General features: G+C 45.0%; 2 protein-coding genes across 2 annotated transcripts in view; both read left to right on the top strand.

Annotated features, from left to right (window-relative positions):
* On the top strand, positions 1–5,230 carry LOC309880592 (dimethylaniline monooxygenase [N-oxide-forming] 4-like; the record flags this gene model as incomplete). The annotated part of the gene is made up of 9 exons (XM_082765702.1): positions 1–114; positions 1,026–1,163; positions 1,439–1,627; positions 1,953–2,115; positions 2,417–2,562; positions 3,180–3,379; positions 3,548–3,900; positions 4,096–4,165; positions 4,846–5,230. The coding sequence occupies exons 2-9, from the start codon at positions 1,032–1,034 to the stop codon at positions 5,228–5,230; spliced, it is 1,638 nt and encodes a 545-aa protein (XP_082621828.1). The 5' UTR covers positions 1–114; positions 1,026–1,031.
* Positions 5,231–5,807: 577 nt separating this feature from the next.
* Positions 5,808–23,486, top strand: part of PRRC2C (proline rich coiled-coil 2C) — a 69,964-nt gene continuing 52,285 nt past the window's right edge. The window contains exons 1-2 of the mRNA XM_082766063.1: positions 5,808–6,018; positions 7,029–7,099. The gene's annotated coding sequence lies outside the window, so the exon portion shown is untranslated. The remainder of the gene's footprint in view (positions 6,019–7,028; positions 7,100–23,486) is intronic.

Below are 23,486 nucleotides of genomic sequence, written 5' to 3'. Positions count from 1 at the left end.
TGCAAGAGCTGTGCGAGCAGGGCCAGGCAGACTTCTGCCTCGCCTTTAAATCCCTGCCTGGAGAAGCTCCAAGTGAAGCCCGGACGAGCCCTGAGCAGCAAAGGCACAGTGAAGGTTTGCTCTGAATTTCTTTGCAGCTGCATTTCGTGTGCTGTGAAGCCAGCCAGCCCGTGCTCCGCTGTCTCCAGTGGGGCTTGGCATCGGGGGCGGCTGCTCCCTGTGGGTGATGAGGACAGGCGAGTTTTGGGATTTCGTGGGGACAGTTTTTGGGATTTCGAGCAGTGACGCAGGCTGGGAGCCACTCGCTTTGCTACGCGGGGTTTGTGCCTGTCCCTGCAGCATGGGTGAGCTGCAGCTGGACGGGAGCCTTCATGAGTTCGTTCAAGTCTCTTGCTTTTTCTGGGGGCTTTTCTCTGTATTTCTGCTGTTTCCTCCAGCTCCTATTTAAGTTAGCTTATTCTTTGGCATAAAACTGTCTGAAAACAATGAGCCTTTCTTGCGACTTTGCAGTAGGAGTGTTTATTATCTAATCAAAGTTCACATAGGCTCGTTTTTTTTTTTTCATTCCTCTGATTTACACTGAAGCTCTGCATAGGTCAGTTTACCCAGCCTGAGCTCGGAGTTCCTCCTGCCTGGAGCTTGCATTGCCCGAGTTTCTTTCCGTGCCTGTTTGGTAACACAAGCAGCACTTCCACAACACTGTGCAACTTCGGAACTGCCACTCCATGTTGTTCAGGCATCAGGCATCACGATTATTTTTTTTCTAAACCTTTTTGTTTTCAAGATAACACCATTTAATGGAAATTAGAAAGGAGAGCATGAAAACAAGTCAGCCCAGCTGAAAACATTTTTTAAAGCTCTACCAAAAGGGTGACATTTGCACAGGCAAAAGGGTTGCACAAACTGCCCACAGATCGGGTGATGCCCACAAGGGATGGGGGTGGGAAGAAGTGATCCACGTTTCTGCTGATCCCTGGACAACTTTATTCCCTGTTTGTCGTGCTCCATCCCTTTGCCACCTGCAGGACACCATGGTGCGGCGAGTGGCCGTCATCGGGGCCGGTGCCAGTGGGCTGGTGTCCATCAAGTGCTGCCTGGACGAGGGGCTGGAGCCCACCTGCTTCGAGAGGAGCGAGGACATCGGGGGACTCTGGCGCTTTGCTGTGAGTGGGCTCTGCTTGGTTTTGCCCCCTCCCCATCTCCCCTTTGCCCGCAGCAACAAGGAGGGGGTGGCCATGCCCTCGGGAAGATCCCCGTCCCAGAGTCTTGCAAGCCCTGTGTGCAACCACTGGCTTTAAACTCAATGCCGACCTCATCCTGCAGCCAGCAGCAGGTTTTGGGGTGCTGGCCCCTGTTTATCGCTCACATCCCTGTGCTGACCCTGAGGAAGAAAGTCATCCCCTGTGCATCCACAGATATCCCTGCTCACTTCTCACAGGACAACGCTGACGGCGGGAGGGTCAGCGTGTACCGGTCGGTCATCACCAACACCTCCAAGGAGATGTCCAGCTTCAGTGACTTCCCCTGCCCCGAGGATTTCCCCAATTTCCTCCCCCATGGCCTCCTCCTGGAGTATTTCCGAATGTACGCCCGGCACTTCCAGCTCCTGCAGCACATCCGCTTCAAGGTGGGCTGGGGCCTGCTGCAGGGGGGCCACGGGGAGCTTCAGGTGCCACCATCACCCGGGTGGGATGGGACAACAGCCCCACGAGGGCTGCATGTCTTGTGCACCCTGAACACAGCCTTTTTGGCTCCGTGTTTTAAGAAAGGCTGCTCAAGCAGGGGCTGCCCCATCCCGTGCCATCTCCAGAGGGAAGGTGCAGGTCTGTTGTAGCAGCTTCAGTGCTGAAACCAGGTTCCTGAGGGCCCGGCAGCCTCAGCCCTTTGTGGGCAGCTCCTTTCTGAAACTGGGCACAGCTTCTGACCGCAATTTTATTGGGTTTTGGTGTAAGACAACAGTTCTCAGCGTGAGGAAGCGCCCGGATTTTGCCACCTCAGGCCAGTGGGAGGTTGTCACCGAGACCGAAGGCGTCCAGGAGTCGCACGTCTTTGATGCTGTCATGGTCTGCACAGGACACTACCAGGTGCCCCACCTGCCCTTGGCTTCTTTCCCAGGTGAGCCAGAGCATGTGTGACCCTCACAGAAAGTGATGTGGGCATACCCAGGAATGGGTAAAAACTCCTCGTGAAGATGCACTGGTGCTCTTGCATGAGAATTTGCAGAGCAGGACCATGATGAGGTTGCAGAGGAGGGTGGAGAGGGTGAAAGCATCACTATTAATAGAGGGGCTGACATCTCTACAGGCTTTGCAGCACTTGGCTGCAAGGAGAGGTGGGGAGCAGTGGGTCCGGGGCCAAGCACAAGGCTGGAGCAAATGTGCCTGGTGGTAGGAGATGCCTCCTGCTCTCTGCCCAGGCATCGAGACCCACTTCAAAGGCCGATACCTCCACAGCCAGGAATACAAAGATGCAGAGGCTTTCCGGGGAAAGCGGGTCCTTGTGGTCGGCATTGGGAACACTGGTGGTGATATTGCTGTGGAGCTGAGCCACGTGGCTGCGAAGGTACAGAGCTATGGTGGCAGGGGCACGGGGCAAGTGGGAGGGATGATAAAACGACCATTTTTCTTAAAGATGAAGTTAGCAAGACCCACCATGGGGATGTTTGTTTCCCTCCCCTCTGTATAGTCCCCGCTCAACCCTTTCTTGGCATTCAGCTCTTTTCTTCCCTCCCACCACTCAGCCCTCTGAACAAGGCTTTGACACTGTTTTACTTTTACCAAATACCTCCCCAAAACTGCCTACGAGCACTCAGGAGATACTCCCAGTACCCGCAGGAATGGCACCTTTTGCTCCCCAGGGGCTTTGTCTCGTGAGGGACACCAGAAGATGTGACAGCAGGGTGTCCACACCAGTGATGGTGGCTGCGACCAAGCTTTGTCCATTGGGTTTCTCAATAAACAGACCATCAAATTGAGGCCAGTTGAAGAAGCTCTACAATCCCTGGAGAATTTGGGCCACCTGGGAACATTGCAAAGGCCACCATGAGCTGGTTCACCTGGACACCGGCTGCTTCCCTCAGGACTCAGCTCCCAAGCACAGGAGCTGGGATTTGCCACGTGGGGCAAAAATGGAAGTCAGGCCTCTGGGCAAGAGGCCCTCAGGCCTGCCTTCTCCGCCAGGTGTTTCTCAGTGCCAGGAGCAACACGTGGGTGTACAGCCGGGTGTCAGACCACGGCTTCCCCTTCGACATGGTCAGCACCACGCGCTTTAACCACTTTCTCGAGTGGCTTCTCCCGTCAGCCATCACGAGAAGGATCAAGTTTCGGAGGTTCAATTCATGGTTTAACCACGAGATCTATGGCTTGGCTTCTGTTAAAAGGTGTGTGTGATTTTTTTTTCTTTTTTTCTTGGTTAGTTGTTGATTCTTAATGGTGTGAAATCATCTTTCACTTTGGGGGATATTTGCAGCATAGCAAACCATTGGAGAGGACTTTTTGGGCCCCCCTGGATGCTAACATTTCTCTCCTTCTCTTTCTCCATGTGCAAGTTCCAATTTTCATGTAATTATCAACGAAGAGTTGCCATTTTGCATGCTCTCTGGGACTGTCGTGCTGAAGCCAAATGTGAAGGAGTTCACCAAAACTTCAGCTGTTTTTGAAGATGGGACAACTGAAGAGAACATCGACGTGGTGCTCTTTGCCACAGGCTACATCTTCTCGTTTCCCTTCCTCGAAGAGTCAGTTCGCAGCCCCCTCAAAAACAACCGTTCCCTCTATAAATGCATCTTCCCACCCCAGCTGGAAAGGCCGACCCTGGCCATCATCGGTTTGGTGCAGCTGACCGGCTCTGTGATGGCAGGAGCAGAAATCCAGGCTCGCTGGGTGACGGGCATCTTCACAGGTGAGAGAGGGGCTGCAGGGATGGAGGAGATGCTGGGGAGGGAGGATGGGTCAACCTTCTGCTGCCCTTCGCCCCGTGCTGGGCATTGCTGCATCAATGCTGGCAAGGCTCTGGGAGCATGGAAGGGGCCAAAGGGTTGCTGACTGCTCTGCTTATGGTGCTGTGCAAGGTCTCTGGTCTCTTTGCTCTTCTCAGGTGCATACAAGCTCCCTCCTGCCAGCAGGATGATGGCTGATGTTTTGAAAAAGCAGCCGCTGGTCAAAAGGTGCGTGACACTGCCACACCTCGGGGTGTGCTGTGACAGGCCTTTGCTTTTGAAAACATGTCAAGCTGGGCAAAGTTGATCCTTTCTCCCACTAAACCCTTTCTGCTGATCCATGGCTTCTCCAAGCTGAGCTCTGGGATGAAACAACCACTCTACAGCCTCCCCAGGCCCCACTTCAGCTCTTGGGGGGCTGGAGCAGTGCTGCCCCCAGATCCCTTCTGCCAGGCCTCCATGTCCTGCCCTTGTTCCCGGAATCTGTGTGGAGATTTGTTTTCCTCCAGACAGAGGGTGCCATCTCGTGGCTTCTCCCTCCCTACTCCAGGCAGCAGGGAGCGTGAGGCTGAGGGCCCAGCTCCCTCCCAAAACCCCACTGGAGTGCTGTCAGGGACCAGCTTCCTAGCTCAGCCCAGTCCACAGGTTGCATTTTGGTGGTGACAAGCAGGTTACAGAGATAGAGCAAGTTTCTGCCTCTTCCCTGTGCCAGGACAGCTGCTGGTGACCACCACATGAAGGCTCTTTGGGTGCCTTTAGGTCTCTGTGTCCCTACAGCAGGGACAGGCTCAGAGAGCGTGGCTGACATGTATCCCCTGCAATGTGGTGTCTTATTCAAGTCCAGGGCTGTGAACCGAGGTGGAAGCACACTATCTGATTTTCTTTATTGATTCTATATCCCATGGAAGGAATCCATCCGAGCCGGAGAACTTGAAGATGAGTTTCATTAACTACACCTCCGACATCGCTTCGTGTGCTGGCGTGAAGCCCAGCGTGCTGTGGCTGCTCCTGACCGACCCCCGGCTGGCCATGGCCGTCTTCTTTGGCCCCTGCACGCCCTACCAGTACCGCCTGGTGGGACGGGGACGGTGGAGCGGGGCCAGGGCCGCCATCCTGACGCAGTGGCAGCGGGCCTTGAAGCCCTTGAGAACTCGGGTGGTGGAGGACGGAGCCTCCCCCTGCTCCTGGCGCTGGCTGGGTCTCCTCGCCCTGCCCGCCATGCTGGTGGTGGGGTTCTTCCTCTCCAAATCTCCCCGTCCGGGGTGGGTTCCCAGGGGGCTTTCCCTTTTCTAGAAGGGATTGAGGGGTCTGTGGGGGTGGTGGGGGGACCACGGACTTCTGCCACCAGCCCTGAGCCTCCGGAGGGCTATGGGGAGAGGCTGAAGGGCTGGTGGGCATGGGGCCAGTGCTTCTTCTGGGGTGATGGGCGGCTTGTGGGGTGGGCAAGGGTGGTGCCGGTTGATTTGCTGGGAATTTGTGAGAGGCGGGAGGCAGAAATAAACCTCAGCGAGCTCTTAATGTTTTTAATGCGAGATTTCGCTGTTTTGGGCAACGGGTTGGCTATGAGGGGCAGGGGGGCGGACTTAGGGCTTTGCACCCCGGGAGCAGCGAGGAGGCAGAGACTAAAGGCCGGGGTGGGGGGGGGGGCATCCCCGGGGGCCTCCCGCCGGAACATGGCGGCGAAAATCCCAAAACCCCCCAAATCCACCCCAATTCCTTCCTCCCCCCCCCAATGCGGCAGGGCGGGGGGTCACGTGGGCGGGCGGGCGGGCGGGGCCCCGCCGGCCGCGCGCGCGCTCGCTCGCTCCGCCGGCCGACAGACCGCGCGCGCGCGCACGCGGCGCGGTGACGTCAGACGCCGTTGGCGCCGGCTTGGCCGCCCGCCATCTTGGCCCCTGTGTGGAAGCGGCTGAGGCGCGGCGCCGGGAGCGGCCGGCGGCCTTCGCCGGAGCGCGGTGAGCCCGCGGGCGGGTTAGTGGGGCGAGGAGAAAGGAAAGGAGAAAAAAAAAAAAGGAAAATAAGAAAAAGAAGAAGAAAATAAAAGGAAATCCAACCCGCAGCGGGCTCCTCGGCCCCGCCAGGTGAGCCGCGGGAGGCCGCGCTTCTCCCCTCAGCGCTCCTTGGGCGGCCTTGAGGCAGGCGCCGGGGGGGAGCGGGCGGTCGGCCTGCGCCTCATGGCCGCGGGCGGGGGCGGCACGGAACGGAGCGGAACGGGACGGGGCGGAACGGAACGGGGGGACACGGGAACCGGGAGGGGCCCCCGGGCCGCTGCTCGCCCCGCCGGGCGCGGGGAGGCGGCGCTGGGCCCACGCCGGCCGGGCCCTGGTGCCGGGCCGCGCCGCATCGCCGCGCAGCGCAGAGCCCGGGGCCGGCCGCGCCCCGCAGCGGGCACAGCGCCGGGCACAGCCCCGGGGCGCCGGGAGGGGGCTGCGGGCTGCTTCCCCGCCTAGGTTGCCCCCTCTTCCTTACCCAGCTTTTCCCCTTATCCGCCTATTTCTCCCTCCCTTTACCCTCCTATTCCTCTTGCCTCCCGGTTTTCTTCCTCCTTCTCCACCTATTTTTCTACCTATTTCTTCCCCTCTTCCCCACCTATTTCCCCGCCAATTTCTCCCCCCTTCCTCACCCGTTTTCCCCCTCTTCCTCACCTATTTCTCCACCCATTTTCCCCCTCTTCCTCAGCTCTTTCTCCATCTATTTTCCCCCTTCCCCACCAATTTTTCTTGCCCACCTATTCCCCATCCTCCCCTATTTCCCACTTACCCACCTATTTCTCTTCCCCACCTACTTCTTCCTCACCTTCCCCGCCTATTCCCCATCCTCCCTTCTTTCCCCCCCACTTACCCACTTATTCCCCTTACCCATCTATTTCTCCCCTCACATACACACCTATCTCCCCCCTTTACTTTTCAAAAAGCTCCACATCTCTCCAGGGAGATTCCTCAGGAAACCATCCCCTTCAAGCTTTTGCACTCTGTGGCACTAATTCTTCCTCCACAACTCCCCAGGAAAGGAGAGGTTTTCCTATGGGATGCTGGAGGCACGTGCAGTGCGCCACACTGGGATTTTCTGACTCTGAAATATTTATCCACAGCTCTGGAGACACGCAGTAAAAGGACTCCTGGATTATTTGACTTAGAACTGCGCGAAGCACCTTCTGGGAAGGTACTGTTGTTTCTGCTCCTAGGGACGAGATTTGTAGGAATGGGATGAACGTGACCAGGGTGGTTTTATTGATAGCGCTTGAAGTGTGGTGTGAGCAGAGGTAGATGACATGGCTAAAACTCAGGCAGCCAGCCTGGCGTAATGGGAGCCATCACCCGGGGATGCAGGGCTTGAAAATTTGGGGGCTAAAGATGGCCCAGCCAGTTTCCAGCTTGGGCCCTTTTTATGGGGGAAGGGGAGCCTGCATGAGAGCCTGGTGCTGGGAGTTGTATGGGACACTGTGGTTTTGCTGTTTTTTATCCCTTTTGTGTCTCAGGCATACATTTTGTAAGCTTGTCCCTTTGTGAAAGGCCTTGAACTCTTTATCATTGAGGAAGAAGTGTTTTTCCTTATCAGTCTTTGATTACTGGAGTCAAATGGATGTGCTAGTAGAAATAAGCATTATTTCCAGCAGAAGGAACAGGATTTTTTTAATAGCTTTGTTTCTTGTGCAGAGGGACATCAGGCTTACCCATTGTTTAGCCTTAAGAGCTCTGCCTGGACAAGAAACTGCTTTTTAAGGGGGGAGGAAGTGGGACATGATCTCATTTGTCCATCAGTGAGAAACAAAAGGATGACATTTTAATGCTGGCTGCCAGGAGCTGAATGGTTGTCAAATTCCTTTGAATCATACAGCAGAGAGGGTTTTTCTTCAAGATTAATTTTGGGATGTTTTAGTGCAGTTCTGCCATAGCTTCCTCCTTGGGACTAAGGAACCTGTAAGTTTTGAGAGTTCCTTGAACTCGATGGATGCTCAGCAAGGAGAGTTTGTCCCTTAGATTATTGTGCTCCCTGCACAAGGATGTGATCGCTCTGAGGCAGGTGTGTTATTAAAGGTGGCCAATTGAGCTGAAGTGGGGATTGGCATAGACCTTGCTGGTGTGCAGAAACTTGTCACCTGGAAAGCTGCCTTAGTATATAAATGTTTTATACGTAAAGTATTGCTTTGGTAAGTAACAGTGGGTAAAATGGGTGTTAATCAATATACAGCCATTTCTGTGAGTCTTGCTGATACCAATCTCCAAAGACACAGAGTATTTGTAGCAACCGATAGTTTCTTTGCTCTAGTTTAGACTTCATAACTGGAACTCTCCCCTTTTGTAGGGAAATCTGTTAAAAAAAAAAAAAAAAAAAAAAAAAAGGTTCAATTTACACCTCTAACTTCCTTGTTGCTGGAGTCCCTGTTTTATGGCACAGATTTATTGCATGCAGCATCTTTAGGTCCTATTTCTCCGTTTTCTAAAGTCTACCTGGGAAAGTGAAATGAGCCACGAAACAGGGAAAAGATGCTGCTGTTCAGAAGGGAGCTCTCCTTTAGGTGCTGTTTGTCTTAATGAGGCTTTTAGAGCGATAAAGTGAAAGAATGAAAGCCAAAGCAGTAGATACTTTGTAGGGGGTCCCCTTCAGCCAGGTGTCCTGGGTTACTCAAAGTGCAAGCCACGTTGCCAAAGAGCAATTCCAGAACATTCCCCAAGCCGTCTATGGGAGTGATGTGACAGTGGAGAGAGGATGGAAAACAGCCTAAATACCATATATGGGTGGTATGGGTAAGAGGCTTAGATGTGGAGATAGAAATAAAAAGGTAGCTCGTGCAGAAGGACTAAACCCATGCACAGCATGCTCTTGCAGGGGAGCAAACCCTGGTATAGTGTGTTGGAGGCAGGAGTGAGGGAAAGAAATATTCCTCTGTGATCATTTGTTGAAGGAAGAATGGGACTTCCTTAGAGGCCAGATAAGGTAATGAAGGTTGGGGGGGCTCCACCCTGAAAACACACCACATTTCCACTAGCTGGGGATGGATGCTGGGCTTGTAATGACGGGACTGCGAGTGGTGTTTTACTGGTAGAACCAGTTGTTCGTCTTCTCCAGTGATTTTTTTCTATGCTCAGTTTCATTCCCTCGTGTTTTTTCTTCAAGACAAGGTTTCACAAACGCCATAGAAAGTTCCCATGGGTGAAAGCAGGTGCAAAAAGAAAAGCTGAGATTTTTATGAGGAGGTGGGAGGAAATAATACCGTGTGCATGTGTTTGTGAAATGAAAATGGAAAGGACAGAAGTCTTAAAAAATGCATAAAGAGCAGAGGAAGATGAAGTCCTAATAAAAATCAGATGAAGACAGCTTTTATGTCTATGAAGAACAGGCTAACAGAAATAGACTGTTTTTATTACAAATACTTCAGCCATTACATAACATTCTAACTAAATGCTAACGAACTAGTCTGTTACAGATTGCAAACACGTATTAAAGCGAGAAGCTTTTTATCACCATATTTTTTGTTTTTATATGTCTGACATTGTCTCAATTAATGGTGAAATTACAATGCGGAATTGCGTATCGTTTATCTGAAGTATGATAATGGTAAATTTTTAGCTGATAGAGTTTTAAAAATATGGTGAGCTATGTTTTCAGGGGCTTACAATATCAGAGACATGAATTACTGCACTTTATCCTGCATCAGGTACGTCTGCTGCAAAAGTATCGGGTGAAGAACTGTGGAATCACCCGATGCTGCGTAACTGAGAGAAGAGATCTCTAATTTGGTGACTCTGAAAGTGAAAGGGCAGGTTTACTCAATACTTAGGTAGCTGGGATATAAGTTGTGGCTCAGCATGCTCTGAGGTACCACGTGGATTTCCATAGCAAGACCTTCAGTAGTTAGGTCATCCACTTTTACCACACTGCTTGCAACAAATTTTGTTTTGCCAATATGAATAATTAGTCTGAAGCAAAGGTATGTCCTAGAAGGAGAAACTTGCCTTTGGCTTGTGATATGATGACAGGATTAATTTACTGGAGTAAATAAAGAAACAAGCAACTGAAAATGTTAAACTTCTTCTGTAGCCATTTGGCAGATGGAAACTGCTATGGAAAATGGGTTCCGTGATGCTGGAGGACGGATACATAAAGCTGAGTATGCTGATACAGCTTTTGTAATTCAGTTCATCTTTTTTTTTTTTTTTTTTTTAAACATGAATCGGGTCTAAAGATGAGGGCTGAAGTTGCCCTTTAATTGACCACTGTTGTCCAATATTCTTTGTCAGTGTGCTTTTCACAGTTGCTTCTCGTACATGCTGGGTATTCTTGTAGTCACAGGATAAGGATAGTTTCTGCTCAAAGAATAATATTAGTGAGTCCTCTCATGGAAGAACGTGTAAGCAGAGATCAAGGGAATAACAGGCAGCTGGGAGAAGAGACTGTGAGTAGTAATGAACTCAAAGCTGGACTAGGCCAAGGTTTCTGACGGAGCAAATTCTCCTACCTTCTACCTTTGTATGCACAAGAGTCAGGTTCTGTACTGATGTCAACAGTGATTTTTGGGCTTGTACATCTGGCAACCCTGTCTCTAGCTGTCATGGTGAGAGTATCTCTGATAGTCTTAAAGACAAATGTGTGGCACCTTGATATAGAGGAGAAACTGACGTTTTTTGATCTATGAATCACTTTAGGAGTATGGTGGGAGTTACAGGCAACACAGATTTGGGGTGTTAAGATGGTGACAAGCAGCTTAAGACATAACACGACTGAGTAAAGTAACTGTTACTGAACATTTTGCATCACGCTAAGGGTGTACAGAACTCTATAAAATGGTTCATTCTGCAGATTCCTACTGCTCACGGGGTTGCTTCCATCTTGGGCTTGCAGTCTTCAGTAACAGAGAGATCTTGAGAAGGTGAATGAAAAGATGTTGGAAATATAGCTGGAGAAGAGGAATCTATTTTGGTACGTCTATTTTGGAGAGGAATGAAGCTCTTTAGGGGTTTATTCCCAGTGTAGCTCTTGTACACTACCAAATATCCTGGAAGAGTTCATGAGCAGAACAGCTTGCCTGAATATTTCAGAGCAACATCTAACTGATTTCTGAAGTTAAAAACCTTATTTAAGTAACACAAATCATTACATTTAAATGTGTGGATAGGTGCTTTGAAAAATAAGTTTAGCTTAAAAACTGACAGATTTCTAATTATTTTCAGCTAAGGTCAGGTATATTTTATAGGTGTGGAAAGGTTTGATATGGAAAGAAATCTGCTGCTACAAGTGAGTTGTGTTTCCTTGAGATGAACGCTGAAACTGAGCAGTGTATCTTTCTCGTCAAGAAATATTAATTATTACTTGGAAATTGTGGTAAAGGAGCAGGAAATGAAGGTATTGAAAAAGATCATTTGAATTATTCACAGCGAGGATTGGCTTTATGTTTGTCTCTTAATAAGTCCTCCCCTATTCCATTGCCCACGTCAATGTGGGGTGAGTGGAAAGGGTATAGGAAGTACGTAGGAGGTCTAATTTGGCTTTTTAGAAATCAGTAGCAAGGACTTTATCATCTAAACCTAGTAACTAACTGGACCAGAGAGGCAAAAGAGTGCCACCAGTTTAAATGGCATCATTTCAGAGCTTGTAGGGCTCTTACAGTAAGAGTGTTACAACAAAAGGGAAAAAGAAAACAGTGAAGAGATGGATGATTATTAAAAAGCTTCAACTTTTGCTCCTTATTTGAGTTAGGAATCTGGTTCATTGTCATGTACCTATCGATTATCTTTTGTCAGCTTTCTAAAAAAGAATTGTTTTGCATCAAACAGTGTGACTGTTCTGCAAAATTGACCCTCGTTGAGGTCAATTCTTGTTTCTGGTAACTTATCCCAGACAGCTGTCTGCAGAGGAGCTCATCCTGCACACTCTTAAGCCTGCACCTTCAGATCTGCTGAAGTGCAGCTGGAACAGCAGAGCTGTGGCGTGCTGCTGCTCTGTATGTTTAGAAATGTCAAAGAATCCAGTGATGTGGAGGCTTCTTGTTGATACCCTTTTACTGTAGGGTGCAAGCAGTTCATTCTTATTCTTGCAAATGGGCCCTTCAACCCACCACTATCACGAATTCTGCTTGTCCTTTGTAGTCTTCTGCACATCTGAATCTGAGCAAGTGCAGAGCAGTGCTGACCATTTGAGTGTTTTCAGCACTGGTTTGAACAGGCACGGGGGCATCTGTATGTCATTGGTTGCCTAGCTTCTCCAGCAGCCCCCATGGGGGCTTCCCTTTTCCTTCTCTGTTATCAGACACGCTGTTCTCAGCCTGCCAGAGCAACTGCTACTCAGGATACCACTGAGAAGGGGACTCCCCATGTTGCTTTCTGTGTGCTTGAGGACAATGAGTCCACTAATGTTTTTGCCTTCCCAGGCTTCTGCTGGATGGCGTGATGCAGTTGAGCAAGAAACAAAGTAGTACTTATGACAGCATGCTAAGTGCTGTTGTAATTTAAGGGACCGTTTGTGATCTTAAACATTAACAGATGCCTTTACAGAGAGCAGCTGTGGTCAGGATAAACTGATCTAAATTAGTTTGTGAGAAGCCTAGTGGATAGTTTAACTTTCTTTTTCAGTTAAAAGAACTGAGGGGTAAGACAGGTCGCGATAGTTTCCTTTATTCAGGGAAACATGCACCCACCAGCCGACTATTTGAGTACCGTGTTTTGATAGCAGGTATTTGAGTTGTTTCTGCAGGAATTTGCCCTAATTTATTCCCCTAATTTTTTCTCAAATAATGATTTAGTTCTGAGGACTTCAGAGTTTCTTCATTCTTCTAAATAATGTTTTTTGTTTGTTTGTTTGTTTTAATAAACTCTTGAATATATTGAAAATAAAAATCTCATTTGGCGTCTGCAAGTTGAAAAGCTAATTGGGTGAAAGCCCTTAAGTGGTTCTGTTCCCAGAAGTCATAAGAATGCATCTTGTTGTGATGCTTACTTTACTTATATAGAAGCTGTTCCTACTTCTTTTTTCTCCTGGTCCTGGCTTCCTTCCAGCACTTCAAAAGTCCTGCAACAATTAAAAATTTACAGTTTCAAAAAGCTTCTTAAACTGCACGAAGCTGGAAAAGCAAAAACCTGTTACAGTGAAAAAAATGTGCTCTAATACTTAGTGGCAGAGAAATGAAGAGCTGTGAAGAAATTGTCGGGCTATTGAGGAATAAATAAGCTTGTCACAAAAGTGAGCTGCAAAAACGTTTTGGATCTTACGTTTGCAACTAAGAATGTATCTTTCTGAAAATGCATTTGGTAGTCTTGCAAAACATCTAGATTATTCTAATTTATGTTTGTGGATTATCAGCACATGGCAAGAATAGCTGTGCTGTGTTAGTGCCTTAGCTTTATGGTGTGCTAGTTCTGACTTACGTGTGGCACGCACTGTCAGTCTTTACTGGAATCTCTTGAAAAAATCCTTTCTGGCAAAGAAGCTGTTTAAATGTATTTTGTTAGCTTGAAAATGTGCTAGTACTCGAAGGGCTTGAAGGAATACTTCTATTAATACAGTGCAGTTATTAGTATTTATTCATCTGCCATTTTCACTTGAGTTGTGGTGGCGATGCTAAGCTTCTTTCTGCCCACCTGCTTTAAGTTGAACAAGCAAGTAATGGGACTCTTCTGATCCATGGCAGGAGGTGAATGCCATGCTACAGCAGGAGTGACCCAAATACATTCAGTCTAGTGGCACATTCAGGGTTTCTGATTCTCAACATTTTATGGTGCTTGTGACATCCCCAGCTATGGCTTACAACTTCCTTGTTCAGGTCCATTTTCCTTGGAGTTTGTATACAAAAAAATAGTATCAGGAAATTAGCCTAAAGGTTGTTGCAAAGTAGTTGGAAAAAGTGACTGAAGTAAATTCGCTAAGCTCAGAAGCAAAACTAAAACCATTTCTGTGTAAGTCATCCAGTTTTATGGCTGTACTGGGGATTAGAGGCGTAAGGCAGAGTCCTGTCACGGTACTTCACTTCCTGAAGGCGCTTGAATGCTGGAGGAAGTGCAGGAAGGGGGTTCTTTAGGGTTTCTTTAGGAGTGCTTGTGTGTCCATCCATCAGTCCTGCTGTTGGACATAGATACTGGATTTTAAGCTGAGGAGTGCTATGTAAATACACAGATTGTTTTTTAGGGCTCTGGTAGAATTGAGTTATTGTAAGCCCTTTAGATACACTTGAATTTACCCAACTGCATAGACTAAATGGTACTTCAGGTGCTTGTGCTTCTTAAAAATCATTTTAATTTTCGTTGTAAACATGACTTCAAAATACAATGCTGTTGTCCGACCGTTAGAGAGATTTTAAGCATAGCATAGAGCAGACCAGAAAAAGTAAAAACTGTAACAAACAAGCAGAGGAGTGGTAGTCTCAGGAAATGCCTTTCCTTGCTGGGAAGAGGCGCAGGGTTGATTGTGAGACTTGGTCTTGAGCTCCCTTTTTAAGTCACCTGCTGCTGTTAGTGGGTTTTTGCACTCCACTTGCTGCCTGTTGCTTGGAAGCGTTCCTTGCTTTCTCAGGACTGCTGTTCTGTGGCGAGGTGCTGCTGCCTCCTTCCAAACATTTGTTTGATACCTCTTGAGCCTGGTGGTATCTTCTAGCTACAAGGTAAGAGTTAAATATGTTGCTGGCCATTGGCAAGCTTCTTCATAGTAACATTGAAGCTAACTGTCCTAAAAAGTTTCTAGACAGTCTGAGCTAATTAGATTCGTAGGGTGGGAACTACAGTCTGAATCGTTTGCGTGTTAGAACTTAATTCCCGTTGACTGTAGCAGGAGCTAGATGCCTGAATAGATTTGAAGGATTATGGCCTTAGTCTGAAATTTAAACAGAAATCTAATTGCAGTTCATCAGCCTCTTCCAGTGAGAGAGGTGGTGCCAGTGCTTTGTTCTTCCGGCTTTTTTCTTTTCTTAGAGAAGAAGGTTTTTTGGTTGTTGTTTTTATTTTGAACCACTACTTCACTGTCTTTATTCTTCCTGCCATGATAAGGATTAAGAGTAACAGACTTGCATTGGATGCTCTTACAACCATAACATTTCTCTTCAGAGCTTGGGAGAGCACCTTGCTTTTACTTTCAAGAGAACTTGATTTGCTTCAGTAGGCGGCCATCTCTTTACAAAGATGACAAGAAAGCTTTAAAAATAAAAATAATAATAATAAAAAAAAAGGCAGTCATTATTGGGTCATCCTTTAGTTCCATAGCAACCTTTAAAACCCACTCTTTTTATGTCTCAAACATGGCTTTTCCTTCTTTGATAATTGGCAATGTGCATTGTTTTATGGCTTCTGTAGGCAGTATTATACTAGTTCAATGCTTCATTGCTAACACTTTGTACAGTTTAGATTTGAATCTCCTCTTGTGATAAAGTTAGCTTTGTGTCTCAAGTATGAAAGAATCTACAGCCTGAAGAGTACATAGGTATAATTATAAAGCTAAAGGAGTCAGAAGTATTACATCTTCTGCACGTACAATAGATGAGAATTGAGTAATTTAAGTGAGACGCTTATTAACTCCAGCATTTTGTTCATGAGAATAGTTACGTTCATACTTTGAGTACCTCTTTACATTATCTTCTGCCTTTTAAAAGGTAAAAGTAAGTGAGACTGCTGTGCTGATGAACAGCTTCTCATACAGTATTAACTGGGAGACCAAAATAGAGCCACTGGTGTAAAACATGGAAGAAAGTGACATATAATCATAGAAAGCATTGAATCCTCGGGATAACGGTATTGCCTTAAGCAATATTGAGATGTTATTTGTCAAAACACCAACCGGCTTTATATGATACTCCAAACATACAAAAAAATATCCTCAAACAAAATGAAAACTGTCCTTTCTTTCCCAAATACCTAGTAGCTGTAAGTAGCTGTAGTGGCATCATTCTGCTTGTGAGGGGAGGGGACCACAACCTCATCATTCCCTGCTTTCACTTCAGAAGGAGAAGATTTCACAAACAGTACAGGTAGTATTAATTACCTTAGCTAAACAAAAGTAACCTGTGATATGAGAAAATATTTAGTGTGTTTTTGACAGTTTTATTGCCAGGGAGAGTTTATCCTGTCTGTGACTTTTTGATCACTGTTAGATGGATGCATTTAAGAAGACATGCTGCTGATGGTGATTGATCCCATGGATCAGGCTTCTGCTGGCAGAATTATTCTATGGGAATCTGGTTTCTGTGTATGTTAACTGAAAAACTCATGCACATATAGTTAAATAAATATTCAAATCTGAGTAGAGACAGATCTGAGGTTTGTATGGCTGCTGTCCTTTTATCTGTGGCTTTTGACTCCAGACAGCTGCTTTTAATTCGTATTTCCTTTTGTTCTCAGCAATGCTCTGCAGAAGCTGAATAGAAATGACAGATTATTTTAGTTCCCACTAATATTCCTCTGCTGCAGGATGTGTCCTGAAAGTTTATTTTAAAAGTGTTAGTCACTGCTACTGGTACCATCTTATTATACTTGAGGGATTCCTCATAAAAGTTCCCTTTATATTTGTGGTTTGTTGCTGGTTCTCCTGTTGGAAGGATGTGTTGAATGTGACTGGTGTTTCTTAGAGAGGACAATTCAACAGGCAGCCTTCTAATCTAAGGCAACAAAAGTTTTGCTTGCTCTGTGGATTGCTAGTTTGAGCTAAAATGATTTGAGGTAAGCTTAGTTTCTGTACTGAATTTTTGAGAGTGCCTGGTTGTATTTCGTTGCTTGGCTGAGCAGCTCTGTTTAAGAGACAGCTAACTGTAGTTTAAAATTGGTGCAGGTGTGTTTGTCGATGATCATTTCTTGCATCCCCACACTGCATTTTTACAAGATGCATCTGTGGGATAGCGTCCTCAAATGGTTGTTTTGTGTCACGATCTCTTTTCTACCCGGTGCATACCTGGCTTTGGTAATGTTTTGGGAAGACGCTCTTAGGCCTCAAAGGGGAACAATTTGAAGAACTAGCAAAGCCTGCTTTGCTACAGCTTTGTCCTATTCCAAGTGCTTTGGTTCTAAGGAGCAGAGCTCCTCTTTGATTTTCCATTTAAGGGTCTTTCACAATATTTCCCTATAGATTGTCCAATGCTTAGGGGATTAGCCTGTGCTACCTCTTTTTCCTCAGAGGTGATGAGTGCACAAGAGAGAGGATGATTGAAAGGGTTTTCTTTTCCAATTCAGCCCATCTACCTTCAGAAAATTTGTACAACCGGTGTAGTCTCTACATTGTACCCTCTTCAAGTTTGGCTGAAAACCAGTGAGCCCAACATCTACAGATGTGGAAGAAAACTGGGGATGGAATTACTAGCCTGGTTCTCTGAGTAAATAAAATTTAATATAGATCTCGTTCAAGAATGAGTTGTAGCGAGATCTACTCAGAAAGCTTTGAAGGTCTGCAGAGCTACAGTTCTTCTAGACGGCAGAGCTATGTGGTTTGTCTGAGGTATGGGTAATAGCTCAAAAGTCCGTGAAATCTTTAATTTTCAGCCTGCATAGCAGCAACCTACTTAACAATGAACACTGCTGCAAATTACTCTATTTTTAAAAATAAAAATAAAATCCAAACTACAGAAGCTTCTTTTTATTACGTTGATTTGAAAGAGTGTTTTTCTAATTATGTGTTACGGGGGGGGGTGAGGCTTGTTTTCATGTTATATCAAGCCACCTGGTGCTGAAGCTATTAAGAACTGTTTATAGTGGGATAAATGGCCAAAACATTGATTTTTTTTTTTTTTTTTTTAATAGGTCCTGAAAACTGTAGTCCCAGAGTGGTGCTTTGGGGACTATAAAGTTGTACATATGAGGACATGAATAAGAGAACGTTAGTTAATGTGTATTATTCATACATAGTGCTGTCAGATGAACTCGCTATGTTTAGTTGTAATTCAGTTTACCAATATTTGTGTGCAACCTTCTCCTTGTGCAAAACCATCTATTCAGTAATTAGATAATATTCTTGAGCATTCAGTTGAAAAATAACAGGATTCTTTTACATAATGGGATATAAATTAGACATAAAGCTTTCAGGGGTTCCAAACACATGATATTCAGCATCCTATGTTTCTCATTTAAATTGGCTTTGCTTATCTGTAAACGGTCCATTAATCTCTTTTCTGAAGATCACAGGTTTTCAGAATTTAATTTAAATTTTCAGAATTTAACATCTAGCTGCAGATTATGTTTAGGTTTTACAATTACGAGGCAAATTTTTAATAAAAACTTAAGAGTCTAAATGTGCCAGAATTAGAGTTGAAATGAAAGCTTTCCTTTCTAACAAATTTTTAATGGCATGTTATGTGGGGTGTCAGGTGTGGGGCTTGTTGAGGTATTGAGAATGATTTTTTTCAAAATAGATAACACTGAGTTTGGGAACATCTGACTCTATCATCCATCTGGCATGTGGCAAGAAAGCTTCGTTTTTGCGTTGTGTTTTGTTGTTCCCAAACCTACCAGAACCACATTCTTTAGTGGGACCAAAACAAAGCTAATCTAATAAAAGTGGAGTTATGGCCAGATACAGATCTGTATATGAGGCCCCCTAACCACTGTTTTAGTGCCCTTAAAATGAGGGTAAGACAGCATGAGAAATCTTTCTAGATTTGTTTCTCGTCTTGTGTTTTGAGAAGTGCTAATTTGTCCCAGTTATGACTAAACTTTCATGTAGTGCTTTTTATGATGCTTCCCACTTCACAGATGGGCACTTGAGGCACTGAGAGCTTAAGGCCCTAGGAAATATTCAGCAAGTTTGTCTTGAATGGTGTGCCTTGCCTTAAATCATTGCAGCTCGTCCTTCTTCAGAATCAGCGATGATACAGACTTTGGAGTGGAAGTGATGGGAACTAGATATCCTGTGTTAAATAAGGAGTGTGAAGCTTATGTAAATGTTACCTGTCACGAATGATTGAGCACTCGTAGGCTAAAATGAGGGTGACATGTCCTGAGCTGGTAGGACTGCGTAAAAGGTGGTGGTAATATTGCTGAAGAAGTCTATTGACATGTTACACTTGCATTTAAGCAAACTTATTTTGTTTAGCAGTTTAAAAACGCAGCGCATGAAATAGAGTTCTAGATGTTCTCATGTGGCCATCTGTGCTTACATCAGCTAGGATGGGATGCCTGGAAAATACAGGGAATAGTAATCTTTCTGCCAGATGTGAGGAATGGTGTATGTTGTGCTTCAGATGTGTACAGAAGCAGATCAGTTGGAAGACCATAATAGAAAGAGTACAGTTATTTCCCATAGCAATAGCGAGAGTTGATCTGCCTCTCAAAAACTGTGTATAAAGAAGCTTTCTACCTGAACTTTTACACTACTCTCTTCCCCTTTCTGTGCCTGTGTGTACTTTACCTGTTCACTGAGATAATAAAATGTGATAAGTTAGGCAGAATGCTCTTCTGTTCTCACATGTAAGTTTGTAAAACCATTTTTTGTATGTGTAATAAAACCACAAAATACTGACATGGACATAGTGAGGAAACCAGACAAGAATTGCTGTTATGATGTTAAATGGTTTAAACGTCTTACCATTCCAGTCCTGAAAACTTGACCTCAAAAATACTTTCTTCCTTGTTTAATCACAAAAGAATGTTTTTCTCAATTGAAGGTAAAATCTTTTCTAATCTGTGTTTTTTCCTAATCAAATGCTATGTAAAATTTACAAATACATGAACCACTACTATTAAATTCTAAACAGTTTATTTGGGGGAATTCTGAAATATTCATGAGAGCTAGGAACTTGCTGGAAAAGGTCTGTCTGGTGTGTGGGCAGCGGGTGTTCTGTTTGTCATTTGTCATTTTATTTCAGAAATAGGATTCTGGCAACCACAGTCTAGGAGAATAGACTGCATTCTGTTTATTCTACCAACTGTAGGTATCTAAGAGAGGGTACAAGTAAATGTTCCTTGATGGTGGCCAGGGTATCTAGAAGTTGACAGCTCCTTACTGTACTAATTTCTGTACGCATGCCTCTGAGTTCATTGCAGGATCTAAATAAGTCAACCGGTTGCAGTCTGAAAAAAGACTGGTCCAGAAATTACAGTACCTTTAATATGCAGGTCCTGAGGTCGCAGAGGAAAGGTCAGTTAACTCGATAACATTACGAAGTGGCTGAAAGGTAATCTTTGCTCCAGGATTTTGGAAGCACTGCACCTTCAGTAATTATGCATATAGTGACTGTAGGCTTTCAAAAGGAATTGCTGACTGGCTTAAATTTCTTAATGGTGCAGTAAACCCTGCCAGCTGCTGTTATTACTTGTACTGCTGCCTATCCGTCTGTTTGCTATCATGGTAATTATTTAATTTTAGTAAGTAGTTCTGACATCTTTTTTACGTTGCTACTGTTCAGAGGTATACAGCTGTCCCGTATTCTTACTCATTTGACTGTAAGTCTAAACCCAGCAGGCAGTAGCATTTGCCTTGGAAGGGTTTGACTAATAGAGTTCAGACTAACTGCTGGCTACCCATAATTAACAAAAGATAAATATTAGAGAAAATTTAGAATCACTCGGTGAGTCTAGTAATTGCCAACCTAGAACATAATTGTATGTACGAGTTAAGCATGTTTTATGTTAAAATAATTCATAGACAGTACTAAAGAGGGAATGATTCTGATGTTCCTGCATATTAATGTGGTATATACAAGTGAAGTTGAGTGAAAATGCAAAGCCATTGGACCTGGACACAGCCTGAATTTTATTTCTTGTGCCTTAGAACCACGCAATTATCTCTTTATAACTGCTACCGGATGGCACTGGGGTGCTTGTTTAATGTGTGACCTAGCACATATGTTTGTAGAGGGCCAGATGGGCTCAAGGGGAGGATTTGCCATCTCTGACATAAGTACCTAGTCTAAAGTCTAATTTTGCAAGTGTATCTTCTCTGGCAACCAGTGTCAGGTATAAACCGAGTTAAATGTGAATGTATTGACTGGCCTAATTTACGAGAACACTGCTTGCAGTGCTTGAGCTATTTTCTGCAAATCAGATTACTGAGGAATGTGCAGTTTTAATCAGTTCAAAATATTCTGTTTCTTTGTAGCATAACTTCGGAAAAACTTGTCAAACAGTGTGAATCTAAATACTAAAAAAGGCATAGAACTCAGCTGTAATGGGTAGACCTACTTTGTTGATTTTTGTAAACTTGACATCAAAAAGCACGATTGGGAAATAATTACCACCCTTTGTTCTTTAAGCTATGAAATGTTCCAGGAAAAAAAAAAAAAAAAACAATTCTTATAATTAAGATTTGTCTAAGTATTCTCTCTTCTTCTGTGAAGAAGAGTCATGGTTAAGACTTTCCATGTTTGGTTTCTACCAAAGGTATGAGATGTCATTTTTAAATTGCATGGGCAAACAATGACCTGAAGTGTTTTTTTTGCCAACTTCTGTTTTATTCAGTGTTGTGAAGCCATTTTGTATTTGCAAAATCTGGGGGCTGGAACTGGTCTTGAGCTTAAAATTATAATGGGTTGTTTTCTTATAGGAAGAGTATGAGAACCTAGCTGAGTAGCAAATCAATGTGGTGTATTACTTCACATGTTTATATGCCCATCTGAAAACTTGTTTGCCACCCATGCCCTCCTGGTAATTACCTGCCCAGAACCTACTTCTCTATTTGATGCTCCAGGATGACCAAGGTGGCCTGGTTTCTACCACGAAGAGAAGTTTGGGAGCAAAAGGAGGAGAACTGAAGGAAAAGAATCAACCAGGTTCTTACACAGGTGTTTCACTGAGGACCTGATGATAAACCTGGGTTTCCTTGTAGAAGAAGAGGTTAATGCAGGACCTAGACTCTGACTTGATAAACTAGTCAGCCTTGATTCGTGTCCCCAGACTGGCTGAAAGCAGTTGTCTGGCCATGAGTAATGCTAACGGGTGTGTTGCTGAATCATAGATCATCATTGAGGCAGCCGTGAACAGTGAGTGAATGGTTGCTGGCAATCTGCTTAACTGTTAGCTCCACAGATAAGCTTATCTAAAGTCACTTAATGGGCTATTTGTTTTTTCTTCTCTGCGACTGTAATGGTGTTTAAACACTGAGCTGTGGCTTCCAGTGAAAGCTTGCAATTTCAGTATGTAGTTTTTTGGATACAAAAGGGACAGCCTATCAGCCCTATCCAAAGTCTGTGTTCTGGTTATGTGGTCAACTTGGTGGGCTGGGTTCAGCCTGCTTCCAGCCTCTTTTTCAAGTTTTTGGATGATGGGAGGATGCTGACCAGTCTGGCCAAAAAAAATTTGTAAAATGCTTTCCCCTTGTGAGAGGGGAGAATACATCTCTTAGCCATGTATACGGACCAGTACAAAGCTGAAGAGTGTCCCATTTGTAGCAGTCTGCATGGATTGTAGTAGAATAGCATCTGCCCAAAACCTACTACTGAAGCTGGACTGTTCTGAGGCTGTATGCCATCTCCACTTCTTAATCTTTTCAATCATGGCTTGTAAATTGAGGTAGGTGGAAGGGAGGGTGGGAGTGTTATCATTCTCATATAAATTAAACTTCACTGGTCTCTTGCCATTGGTTTGTCTGTCATGACCAAATAAGTGTTTTGGTTTTTTTTTTTGGACTGCTTGTTTATCAGATTCTTCTGAATATGAGTGCCTTTTGTGCAAATTGTGTTTCTATTGAAGGTCTTCTGAGACTGTGAGTGATCAGGGAGCTGCTTGATCAGCAAAGGGTTTGAGCAGGATGTACAGCTCTGACTTGGTTCTTGTTGTCCGCTCTTAGAATGAAATGTGAGAGTATTTGATCATCCCTAATTTCTGGACTCAACATGGGAATAGATGAAAATGGTTGTAGTAAGGGGTGTAATGATTTTTTTTTTTTTAGTGTTTTTAAGATTAAATTGACTATATAATAATATTCTGTTTAAGTGAATGCTCACTTGTGTTGCTGCCTGATGATGAGCAGCCATACTGAGAAGTGCCTTCTAAGAACCAGTGAAATATTGGTGATAATTGCTGGGTGATTCTTCTCAAGACCTGTTATTCTGGGGGAAGGAGAGGGATGACCTGTTCTAGCAACCCTGTAATTTACTGCTGCAAGAAGAACAGTGTAACTCCTAGTTTAAGGAACTCCTTTACCTTGCCTGTCTGAACATACACTGTTCCTAGCTTTGAAGAAACTTCTGACTCGGTGTATTTATTTTTTTCTAGCTGCTGAGTTCATGATGGTTTTAATTGGAAAAAAGCAAATTCCAGAAATATTGTACCACAGTTAGTGGTATCTAAGCGCTTGGCTACAGGAGTGGGTGAGGTCATTGAGCTTCCCCAGTGGGGAACTAGCTGCTGATGGAAACTCGGCATGCTTTTTTTTCTTTTTTTAGTGAGATCATAGACAATATTTAACGTTAGGGGGGGTTCAATACTGCTTGGATGTTGACCCTCCTGATGATTTTGTGATGTTCCTTTAAAATGGCATAGAGTTTCATAAGGCTTAGGTGCTCCTGAATCTAATGTATTCGAAGGCATCTGCAGTTTGCTTAACAGAAATAGTGATAATAGCACTAAATTTGCTGTCAACTTCTGTCTTGTGAACTCTCCCTTAAGTATTGGCTTATATTCAAGCTGTTTTGCTCTTCTGGTGTTTTGTT

This window comes from Aythya marila (genome assembly GCF_965140915.1).
Source record: "Aythya marila genome assembly, chromosome: 8".
Classification (NCBI taxonomy): Eukaryota; Metazoa; Chordata; class Aves; order Anseriformes; family Anatidae; genus Aythya; species Aythya marila.
The sequence above is the reverse complement of the archived record's forward strand: the minus strand, read 5'-3'. Positions and strand labels throughout refer to the sequence as shown.